This window comes from Thunnus maccoyii, chromosome 11 (genome assembly GCF_910596095.1).
Source record: "Thunnus maccoyii chromosome 11, fThuMac1.1, whole genome shotgun sequence".
In the NCBI taxonomy this organism is placed as follows: Eukaryota; Metazoa; Chordata; class Actinopteri; order Scombriformes; family Scombridae; genus Thunnus; species Thunnus maccoyii.
In genome coordinates this window covers 9941476-9954269 of record NC_056543.1, presented here as the reverse complement: position 1 = coordinate 9954269, position 12794 = coordinate 9941476, and the positions used below count along the sequence as shown (strand labels likewise).

Sequence of the window (12794 nt, the reverse complement as noted above, 5' to 3'; positions counted from 1 at the left end):
ATTGATGGCGAAATGACTGAATATTTGTGGTTGACTCAGTGATCGACTGTCTGTAAAATTGTTTGTTATGTTGGGAACAGAAGAGAGATCCACTTGCTTAAACAGGAGATACAGGACACAGAGGGGGATTAAAGCAGAGACAACCAGGACACAGACAGCAGGGGGTTAATCTGACACGAGCCCCTTTTACAAAGCCTGTTCAAGAAATGTTGCGCCGTTAGTCCGCCTCGCCGTTCTGTATTAAAGGTAAGAACAAAGAATGGGGGTGGAGGGGGGGCATTGTTGTTCTGCAATTAAGCCAGCAGTGGAGATAGTCACATTGCCGGATTGACGTCTGTGTAAAAAAGGACAGCCGGCATGGCAGGACTACACACGCTAGACGCCAACGCTGTTGTGTTACACGTCACGCCTTTGATTCCAGAGCGCCAGCATGCTATCTAAAATTGCACATGGGGCGGCGTTATGCCAGCTTTGTCTTCTTTACAGCAAGACTGCAGGATCTCTGTATAAAAAGGGGCTATAGATTACACACACACACACATATGCAGACACAGCTAAACTATCATCTATGGACCTGTAAATACAAACATTTAAACAGGATTTTAACAGAAAAAGGTTAGAAATAGATTCAGGTTAGGGTAAGGGGGGCTAGAGAATGCGTTACGTCAATGAGAGTCCTCACAAGTGTAGAAGTACGATCGTGTGTGCGTGTGTGCGTGTGCGTGTGAACAACCTACCGCTTCTCTTCTCAGCTGGATGAAGAACTGTTTGCACTTGAAGGAGATTTTCACTATTTTCAACCTGGAGGCGAGAAAAGACAAAAATGCAAAAGACTGCTTAGTGTATCTATAATTAATATGCCCATCAGCTGCATTGAATCCATGATGTTTACATTTTTTGTTAGTTAAAGGCCGGTCTTTGTGCTAAAATACCAGTAGTAGTCACTCACTAATATAAAAAACTGAGTGACAAACTTGAAGAGGATTACTATAATAATACTTTTTGATAATTTTGCTAAAAAGGGAATAAAAACCAATCCTGTTCTTGCTTGCAGTCGGTGAACACTGTGCTAAATATTCAACACCGGAGGAGCAAGTGTGCAGTGGCTATAATTGGGTACAGTTAAGATGTTTTCAATCTTGACTCTGATTCTGCTCATAAAATTCTGGTTCTTATCAAATCCCAGTTGTGATTCTTGTCATATCATCTGAGTGAGTAAAATAAATCAAATATGTTGAAAGCAAAAAACATCTTTATTTCAACAGGCCTCATAAATTATGACATATTTTGAGATTTTTTTTTTTTTGAGTTAATCCCTAGTTTTCCCCCTTAAATTCCCCTTATGTAGCTTTAAATTTGGAAAAATCATCTTATTCCAAACTGTCAGACAGAATCATATATTTTTTATCAGCTTGCTCCAGCTCCTCATTGGAGATATATGATGTTTTAACTCGATGAAATATTAAAAGACAAAACCTCCCAAGACTCCATGAAGTTTTCCATGGCTGCACCGTTCCATCAAATGAAAAAATATTTTAGATGTGCATCACTGCGTACACATTTGCCCTCGATCTCATCTTAAAATATTTGGTATCTTTGCAAACTTTGTAATCACAACTAGAATTTAAAATTAAGTTTTTGTGGGTTTGAACTGTGTTTGCTCCGCAGCGTGAGTTCAGGCTGAGTTGATGAGCTGGCGATGTAAGCGGAAGCGTAACTAATCCAAACGTCACTTTCAGGAATTAAAAAAAACAAAAAACTTCCCAAAAATGTGGAACCTTTCGCTGAATTTCAGATGTCAACATTCTCACCAACTAAGCTAACCCATGTGTCACACCCTGTTTGACCTCTCACCCATTCTTTCGTCCATATCTGGAGGAGAGTACGGCAGCGCCGGTTCTTCTCTCATCGATCTATTATCTAGTCACGCGTCTAAAGAAGCTGAAACGTTCTAAAATAATGTTGAAATAAGAAGACCACACGCACACACACGGCCACGGTAAGAGGTCTGCTGACGAGCGGCAGAGTAACATAATCCTTTCCTAGAGCTCTGCTGCTGCTGCTGCTGTGACTCATCGCTCCCTGCTAAATATATTTTACGTACTTACTCACACACACACACACACAAACACACACACTTGCATGGACAAACACACACACACACACACACGCGCATGCTTATGCAGAGTGTGAGTCATGCCCCATCTAAGTGTGGCTCATTTGTCAGGCTACTGTGAACAGAAAATGGGAAAGAGGCAAAAAAAAAAATCAAAAAAATCTGCACGTCAGTCTACACAAATCTACACACAAGAAGAAAAGAGGAAAAAAAAAATCAGAAGCAGAGAGAGAGACGGCATGAGAAGTGACGGGATCAGGGAAGATGTAGAAAGAATTCATTAAAGAGAGAAAGACAGAAAGAAATAAAGAAATAAAGGGTAATCAGTAACTATAGGACTGAGAGACACTGTTGACTTCTCTCTCTCTCTCTCTACACATGGTAATGGACAGCTGTTGGGGACACCACTGTTGGACTCTAAATTTAGATCAGCCGACACACACACACACACACACACACACTTGCTTTTGGAGAGTGTTTTTTCTCCATTTACGAGGCCTTTGCTCACATTTATTTCCTGGAAATTCATCAAAACCCTAAACAACAACAAAAAAAACCAAATCTTAACCCTTAATTTTTTGTCCCGAAACGGGAGGAGAGTGTCCAGATTTATTAATCATGTCCCCACAATGTGTGTAACTCAAGGACACACACACATTTCAGTCATTCTACACACTGGCACACACTCAAAACTCATCTTATCACAAACATCTTTCAGTCATCGGACATATATACTCATGTCCACACGCATACTCGCACACACACACACACCAGCTGCTATGCACATTTGGTCAGGGTGTGTGTGTGTGTGTGTGTGTGTGTGTGTTAAGCCTACACATGAGTGAATTATCTTGCCGAGTTACAAGGATTTGAGTAGTTACTATCCCACCCCCGGCACCCATTAACATTTAGCCTCCCACCGTGCAACGGCAGAGTACGGGAGATTTCCAAGAATCGATGCTTTTGAGCGAGAACGAGAAGCAAGATACATTAAGAGTGATGAGAGTAAGAGAATTACACGGAGAGAGAGAGGTGAAAGGAGGACAAAGAGAGAAAAGCGAGCAGATAGATTTGATGTCTATAATATTTCCAGGAAAGCTACTTTAACACGAAAACCTGTCCCCCCCAGAAACATCTGATGGAATCATCTGCATAATTCTGTAAAAGATCAACTGGGGCTTAAACATTAATATGCCATGTCAATAATCACTATGTGAGAGGTTACCAAAATATTACACAGTGCATTTCTCAGCAAAAAGGGTTCCTGGAGGCAGTTCAAGTGGAGCTGGCAGTAGACTGATGGCAAGAGAGGTGGGTTTGTGACTAGAACATCCACAGTTTGATTTCCCAAATGAGGGGAAATCTGGCTAAGGGAAACGATAGAGACGCCCTTTTCAACTCTCGTCAACAATCGCAGCCTGAGCTGCAGAGAGCAGAAGCAGCAAAGATTCGACTGTTCGAGAGGAGCTGCTAACACTGGCCCGCGGTAATGTGTGCTGTGTATGAATATATCAGTGGAGAATGCTTGCAATGTCCTGTTCCTCATCCACGCAGTTCCACTCGTTCTCACCTGTGAGCTGCCAGAGTTTCTGTTGTTGGCCGCAGAGCAGATTCACTAAAGCAGCTGGTTTTCAGTAACCTCGCTCGTGAGCTCCCAAGCAAGTGTAACTGAGACTGTTGGCCTTCTGATCACAATCTTCTTTAAAGGGGACACATCATGCATATTTCCAGGTCTATATTTATATTCTTGGGCTCTAACTAGAATATCTGCTTGAATTACAGTTATAAAAACTCCTTATTTATCTTATACTGGCTCTTTATGCAGCCCCTCGGTTCAGCCTCTGTCTGAAACAGGCCGTTTTAGCTCCTGTCCCTTTAAGGCCCCGCTCTGTTCTGATTGGCCAACTTCCGGAAACTGCCCCTTGGCAGACTTCCGGAGGCTCGAGAGGCCACGTAAACAAATGGTAATAGTAGGATTTCACTTATTTTTCTCGTTCTTTAATCAAAATGGAAACTTCACAAATACACCCATATATATTAAGAGTCGAAATTCAGAACGGACAGCCAATGGCGGGCATGCACGAACATTGTGATGTCATCACGAGGAGGAGGAAGTAGTAGTAACTTTGCAAATGAAGCATTCAGAGCAGATTGAAGCCCTGGCTTTTGACTTTCAGGGAGCATTTTTACATATGTCAAGTTTAACCATGTTTAACATTCACATCCGACATCAAAACAGTATAAAAATAACAGAAAATCACAAAAAGCTAATATGTCCCCCTGCAGTTTGTTTGCAAGTACACACTCTTGTTCAAAAAGTATGTTTTGTTTCAGTTGTGATCTCTCTCTTTTAATATTTTATAATAATACACTTTATTATTATATTATAAGAATTTTCCCACTGGCTATTAACTGTTTAAAACCTCAGCATCATCAGTACAACTCTCTCTATCACCACTGTTACTCTGTCCCAAGGTGTCCCTCAGGGTTCTGTACTGGTCCCGTTCATCCTCTACGTTCTCCTGCTCATAATTTCATCCGTTGTCATCGTCTCCACTTCCACTGCTATGCGGATGATTACATATTCACTAAACCCAACTCCGCTGCAACTCACTCCACCCTGACCAACTGCCTCACTGAAATTAAATCATGGATGCAAGCCAGCTTTCTAAATCTGAACTGTGACAAATCTGATATGATCATCATTGGTCCCGAAGTAACCTCTCGCCAAAACCACCCACAACTTATCCCTCATAATCAAAATCTCTACTCTAAATCTTCATCAGTAACATCTCATTGGAACAACAAGCAAATCACATCACAAAAACTGGCCTTTTTTTCACTCGGTTTGGTTCTGGTTTTGTCATTTCAAATGTAATTTTATGGTTTTTGCCTGTGTGTGTGTGTGTCACTCACCATGGGAAATAGTTGATCCGTACCCTGTTCTTGTAAACCACAATGCCGGCGGACATCACCCCGATGAGAATTTCTGTGTTACTCTGGTCCTGAAAGAGGGAAACAGGAGTGTTTTAAAGAGTGTGTTGACTGAGCAGGTGAAGGCACTGGGAGCCAAGCAGAATGGAAAACCAGTCAGAGGACTGTTAAGTTCATAGTGACGATTTCTTGCTGGTGAACCCATTTCAGGAGTGGCTTTCATGTTTTTGTCTTTAGTGTTAAACACTGCTGCATTGCTCACTTGTAAATGTTAATGTTATCTTAAGGTTCATTATATCTTTTATAAATGTTTTTTATTCTACTATAGAGCTGCAATGATTGGTCAACTAATTGATTGTCTTAACTATTTTGACAATTAATTAATCTTTCTGAGTCATTTTTGGAGCAAAAATGTCCAAATTCTCTGATTCCAGCTTCTAAAATGTGAATATTTTCTGGTTTCTTCTGTGATAGTAAACTGAATATCAGTCTGGACAAAAAGAAGACATTTGAGGACATCATATTTGGCTTTGGGAAACAGCGACTGACATTTTTCATTGACATTTTCGGCCATTGTATTGGCAGTTAAGATGAATTATGACAATAATAATTAGTTGCAGCCCTTGTCTACTCCTTTGCAAAGTCTGCATTTTGAAACCTCTATAGAAAAGATCATAACATAAAAACAAAAGCAAGCCTTCTCCTCATAAAACTGTGCAATAAATCTTCATCTAGTTGCCTTTTCAAATAACTAATCACTAAATCACTTTTCCTTTAATCACTTTCTGAACTCAAACATCATCTCATGACCTGTGAGCAGGTTTATGACAGTCAGTTTGTGGACAACTGTTCTTAAAGTGTCTCCAACTTAAAAGTCACGTTTAACTCCCAATCCATAAAAAGGTTTTAAGCATCCTTTCCATCCCACCATGACATCATGGTTGATACCGCACGGTTCACATTTCCTTCGCCAGCTGAAGAGCCAATTGCTATAAGAGGAGCTGGAAATGATATCAGGGTGGAGTCACGTTCAGCTCTAGATGTGACAGGTGGCCACTCGGCTTCATGTGATCTTTTCACACAACTGTATAAAAGAAATATATCAATAGGATGGTAGGAGGGAAAACCTTTTACAGATTGGGACTTCCTGATATAGACTAAATCATCCTGTTTTGGACAGGTTTTTGTGGGGGAGGGGAGGAAAAAGTGATGTCACAGATACAGTGACATGTCTAACAGGAAACATTGCTTTTGCTGGGAAAACATCATGAGGAACTAGATAAACAGAAACAAACAAACACAAGCACAAACTATACAGTAGTCTAACACACACAGAGGCCTCCACCAGAAGCACAATCAAACCTTACTTACCCTTGCATAGTGCAGCTCTACCCCGTAGAGCTCCAGCGAGCGTGCTGTGTTCAGATAATTAAACTCTGACTGGGCAGGAGATAGACCACTGAGAGAGAGAGAGAGAGAGAGTGAGAGTGAGACAAATAGCAGGTTAAAGACACAGACAGGGATCGGTGGTGTGTGGAAGCCAAAGGAGGGATGATGACAGAGAAGGTAAAGAAAGAGAGAGTGTGTGTGTTAAAGAGACATATGGAGAGGAAGAGTGAGAGAGAGAGAGATGGAAGGGCAAAAAAAAGAACATGAAATGGGTAATAAAAGAATGTAATGGCAAGGAAAATGTCACATAAACTGTGGTGTACTATGAGCCATTTGAGTGTGTTTGTGTGCATCTATATGTGTAGGCGCAAATGGCAGAAACCATTATTTTCACTGCAACAAACGGTGTCATAATAACAATATTTGACATGACAGCAGCACTGCACATGCCTGAGATGAACAGACGCTCAAATTTCAGTGGCTCTCTTGCACATGCACGGCTCCGTATGTGTATATGTGTTCCTGTGTGTTTACCTGTGCTGCTGGTGATGTTTGGCGACCTCTTTGTGGAAGTCTTGCGGAGGGTTGGGGATAAAGAAGAACTCGGACAGATAACCTTGAGAATGCTCCGTTTCATTGTAGTCCCCCAACTCAGCTACGCAAAGAGAGAAGGAGGAGAAATTGATATGTTCAATGTGTCAACACTGTTTCAATCTGCGAGCAAAGGAGGAGGAAAGAGAGAGAGAACACGAGACAGAAAGGTGTCATCCTGACAGAGAGGATAACGCTCGCTGTGCACAGCTGCGCTTCAGATTTATCCCTTTATGTGTGACGCACAATTAGTTGAATTTTTTTAAAGGTAATGTAGGATATACTGGAGTAAATGTGCCTGGTGCTAGGTGTTTGGCTGAAAATATCCACAATAAAATTTTTTAATTTATTTTCTGTTAATCAATTAGTAGTTTAGTCTGTAAAATGTCAGAAAATAGTGAAAAATGTCCATCACAGTTTCCCTAAGCCCAATGTGACGTCCTCAAATGTCTTGTTTTGTCCTGATCAACAGTCAACAATCCAAAGATATTCAGTTTATGATCAAAGAAGATTAAAGAAACCAGAAAATATTAACATTTGGAAAGCTGGAACCAGAGAATTGGTTATCAAAATAGCGATTAATTTTCTGTCAATCGATTAATCGATTACTCGTTGCAGTTCTACATATGATTATGATGTTTAATCACAATGTTGAATTTAATTCTGGTCAACATTATTTTTCTCTATAAAGATGAGAAACTGATTAATCTAAATTAAAATAATGCATTAATAAGAAGAAGTAAAGACTAAAACATAGCACAAGCAAATTTTGGTTGTGTAAACCATTTCATCATCACTATATATTATAATATAATAATATATATAATATATTTCATCTAAACTGTTGATAACAACTTTGTCTTTTGGTAATTCAGTCAGTGAAGTGTTCAATTTTCTTTCCTTGAGTTGAAAATGTCTACAGCTGACAGCTTATTTGTGGTAGATCTGACAAAATATGTTTGCATTGCCAATATGGCCGATTGGAAATGAAAACCATTTACCCAAATCTACCCATAACCATCTTCATTGATCTCATGTGACAGCTAGAAGAGCGCGCTCAGTAGAGTGAAGATCTCCACCAGGTGTGTACAGTCAAGATGGCGGCAAAGATAACAAAAACAGGGATTTATTCATCTCATATCGTGCCGAACTTTAGTGGATCGTAACATATCAGGCAAGGAATTCATCAGTAGATGCTCCGGTTCAATATGAGACCAAACTTTTCTATGGATGTCAGTTTTTTAGCCATGACAAAGGCTAACCAACTACTGGAGATACCTTTTGCTATGTCGAAACGCATATCGTAAAATGGAAAGGACTGCTGAAAAGATGACAGTTTAAGCCTTACTATAGGCTCATAAGGAATGGCATAAATCGTAAATCACCGCAGCCACAAGAGGTCCTTGAGCACACAGTCAAAATATTAGGCTGATGAGTCCAGTAGTATGCAAGATTAGCTGTGAACAGACACACAAACACACACACACACAACCAAGTGCACAATCCCTATAGAGATAATGAACGGTTTGGTTCATTCTTAATATCTGAAATAACACCAAACTACTGACAAACATCATCTTTCGTTAAATTTGCACTTGACGGTTGACGTTCTCTCTCTACACTTCCTCAAATAGCCATCATCTCACACTTCACAATGTTCCTGCCATCTTATTTACTTTGTGATGTGCATTTGCTTTTAAAGGAGTTGGAACCAAACAACAGTGAAGAAAACTAATTAATCTTCACACCTTGGCTGCATATTTTCTCATTTTCTCACAGCCTCTGACAATCTTCTTCTATTAAGAAAAGTGTACATTATTACTTATTGTGAAGACATTGGATATACACTCAGTATTAAAGAATATTTACAACACCAGGAAATTAGAAGTGCTTGCCATATGGTGCAATAACATCACATTATTTTAATTGTGCATGTGAGTGTTATTACAAGAGATATTTTATCCTATTATCAGACCAGCTAAGATTCTTTAATGTATGAACATAAACCAGGGTGGTCTGATACATGTCATGCCACACAGCCACAGGCCCAAGAGCTGGTAAGACTGTGTGTGAATATAACAAATATGTAAAAAAACAAAAACAAAACATAGATAAATTGGGAATTAACATTCATATTTTGGCCGTTTTCTAACAGATTATTTCATACAGCAGATGGCCAGAGACATTTAAATGTGGATAAGAGAATCAAAGAATAAAAAATAAAGATGTTGAAAGGACTGATTGTAGATAACAGGCGGAAACATAAAGAGAGCGAAATGATTCTTAGATCTCTGGTCACTTTCAGAGCCCTCAGAGACGAGAAGCTCAAAGCAAATTCCCAAAGCCATTAGCTCACTAGCGAACAGTTGAAGCTCAAAAAGCATCAATTCACTCAAGTAGTCCCTGGACTAACCTACTAGCCGGTAGCCTAAGCATATTGACCGACGAATCAATTCCAGCTCACCCACTTATTGATGTGCACACGGCTCCAGGGAGAAATGAATGTACAGTCGATAGCTTAAGTCTAAGAACAGTAGGCTAATGTTGGTTTTATTTTATACTGCAGTTATTACTTTAAACACAGCTCGATGTTAAAGGCATTTAGAGCACAAACCTGATCTTTCATTTTAGATTTTATCTCTTGATGTGAAGTCAAAGGTAGATTGGCTCAACATAGGGAAGACTAGCTTCAGCTCAGGCTTTTAATAATGACCAACATCTCTCCATATTGGATGATACATGCAGTGAAGGTAATTTAGTGCACGTATGTATTTATGCTTCTCTTTTCACGATTAACACTCGACTTAACTCACTCACAATCCACCACTGTCAATATAAATAAATGACAACACCATGCAACTCAATGATGTCTTAAAGATGGAAAAAGTATTTGCTGATGCAACATTTTTTGTAGATATGAAAAGCTGCATTACACAAGTCAACTAATGCTTTAAATAAATAAATAAAAATGGGTTATTATTATTGTTTTTTTTTAACCAAATTGTTGTTATTTCTGTCAAGAAGGGGTTGCTGTGATTTTCAGACGGTATTTGGTCCATTTTAAAACAAGAAGGTAATCCACTGCAATGGATTTGTGGTGTTTTGAGAATGCAAGCTTTAGTGTGGGATTTAGAGTGATCAGTGCTGGCACTTGGGCCGAGCTAACTGAATTAGCAGCATAGCAGCTGCTTCAAGCCCGTTTTTTTTTTTTTTCCCAAAGCAAACATTTATCTTCATAATCTGAGCTGGCAGAGAGTGAAGTGACAACCTAGCTATAGAGTGTGTGTGTGTGTGTGTGTGTGTGTGTGTGTGTATTTGTGTTTTTGTGTGTGAAAGCAGTAGTGTGATGATGTTGGTAGTCTAGGCCAAATCTCCTCTCTGACCTATATAGTGTAGCAGTGCAAATTCCCCACAAAATACGGCAGAGAGGTGGAGGACAGAATGAACGAGAAAGAGAGCGGAGGGGGGGGGGGGGTAATGGTGAGGGGGACGTGAGCCTCCAAAAAAAGGGATAAGCAGAAACCTATCAAAAAGACTAAACAGAGATAAAAGAAAGGACAAAACAACGGGCTGCGTGAACACAATGAGCAGCAGTAAAAGAGAAAGACTGAGTGAGACAGACCAGTGTGTCGGGAGTCATTATTCTGACGACAGAGGGGCCCAGTCAGCATTTAACCCCAACGTTAAATCACAACAGTAGATGAGATCAGCGGTGACGCTGAACGTCCACAGACGGACTGGTCTGCAGGTCTGCAGTAACATTTTACAACCGGTGGGTTTGGTAAATAATTAGGGAACTACAGTAGGGTACTATAATTTATTCAAGTTGTACAGCTGCAGCTAAATTTGGGGTTCATATCATGCTAATTTCCAGATCTATATTTTTATTCTGGGACTACTACTGGAATATCTTTACCTCATTTACAGTTCAAAAAACTACTTATTTATGTTATACTGGCTCTTTATGTAGCCCCTTCAGTTCAGGCTAAAACAGCCTGTTTCAGACAGAGCAGGCTGTTCTGCTCGGACTTGCGGCGGCTCCCGAGGCTACGTAAACAAACAGTAGTAGTAGGATTCAACTTCTTTTTTTTTTTGTTCTTTACTCGAATCGGAAGCTTCACAAATACATCCATACACGTTCGAGCCCAAATCTGATCCGAAATAAGCGAGTGGACGATGTGAACAACAGAGTGGACGGCTGTTTTTGGGCATCATCATGGTGGAGGAAGTGGAGGTAACATTCAGAGCAGGCTGAAACCTGGGCTTTTGAGTAGCAGGGCAGCATTTTAACATATGTTCCTCTCAGGGTTGTTTAACATCCAACATCAAAACAGTATGAAAAACAACAGAAAGATATGTCTCCTTTAATAGACTTTACACCTAAAGCATTTACTTATTCATCATTTCTGCACATGGACAAGGAGGCTTAATGCATGTCTGCACCAGTTACCCAAAACATCCACTAGCCTCTTTGGTTTTCATTTGCCTTTGTACAATATTTGGACTGCGAAACCCAAGCACGCTGAATATTTATATCACTGCAGTTAATATCACCGCGCGGCTTAATTGAATTGTAATGGCTTCAGAGTAGCAGCTATAAATACACTGGAGCGACCACAGTCATTACATTTAACAGTGTGAGTAGCTAAAGGGAGGCCTAATGAATTGTATTTCCATTGTTATGTAGAGTGGGTGTACCCGGGGAGCGCTACTTACATTGAACAGCATAGGACGCCAGCAGTGCGGCCGTGTTGTGTGGACAGGGCAGTCTGGAAGCAACAAGAACACACACACACACATAAACACATTCACAAGTAAACAAACACTCAGCTTTGAATCAATACAAAAGATATTATAGCTCAAAACAAGCAGAGGTTGCTCAGTAATTATAGTAACAGTGATATAGAAATGTGACTACAGTGTTTTTATGTGAAGAACCAAGAAAGAAACATAAGTCATGCTTATTGTCATTAACAAAAAAAAACAAGTTAGAGGTGTTTATATATCTCTATATATTATTTTCTCCGGATATATACACTTCATGGCAGAATTTAAAGCCACCAACGCTGATGCAATGATAATAATTCTGTGAGGCTGTCTGGCAGTTTTATGTGATACAGACTAGGCCCACCCTGTCTATACAGCAAAGATCTAATACACAAGGGACGACATGCTCACCTTCCAGTTAATATATCCTGCTTGATCTGGAGAAAATATTGGTACCTGAGGGGGGGGGAAGAAAAAAAAAACCACACACTGCATTAAAATAAGAGACCAGTGAAGCGTTCCCTTTGTTTAAATGGAATATATGACGGCAAAGACGAGCGACAGACAGATGCCTGGCGGTCAGATTATGATGGTGACACTTCTGATGTAATTACCTGTTATGTAAAATGAATGGACACCTGTTAGAAGAGGCCTTTGTTTACTTGGTAGTACGATAAGCTCGTTTAGCACGACAGAATTAATGATCTTCTAGAAATTTGAGTCATGTACAGAGTCCTTTTATAACAAATATTTAAGAAAATTAATAGTAGTTTTAAGGCTTTATTTTATTAAACTTCCAAGAGAGGGAAACTTACCCTACAGGTATCAGATATAGACATATTCCGACAAAGCACTCACGAGTGTGTTTTGTTCGTGACTTGAGTGTACAATAAAATCAGATCAGCGTGTCAGATCTGAGGCTCTCTATTCAGCGTCACATGCTGTATACAAAGTGTTGATAAGGCTCAGGGAGTGAGGCCATGGCTGAGAGGCTGAC

The 12794-nt window shown here is 39.9% G+C and overlaps 1 protein-coding gene across 2 annotated transcripts in view; it reads right to left on the bottom strand.

Annotated features, from left to right (window-relative positions):
- ptpn4a (protein tyrosine phosphatase non-receptor type 4a) overlaps window positions 1–12794 on the bottom strand; it is a 77734-nt gene that overhangs the window by 16447 nt on the left and 48493 nt on the right. For both annotated transcript variants that reach the window (XM_042425790.1, XM_042425791.1), the window contains exons 6-11: window positions 12209–12253; window positions 11747–11799; window positions 6974–7094; window positions 6422–6509; window positions 5033–5121; window positions 738–801 (exon numbers count right to left, since the gene is read on the bottom strand). In XM_042425790.1, coding sequence (XP_042281724.1) covers window positions 738–801; window positions 5033–5121; window positions 6422–6509; window positions 6974–7094; window positions 11747–11799; window positions 12209–12253 — 460 coding nt within the window. The remainder of the gene's footprint in view (window positions 1–737; window positions 802–5032; window positions 5122–6421; window positions 6510–6973; window positions 7095–11746; window positions 11800–12208; window positions 12254–12794) is intronic.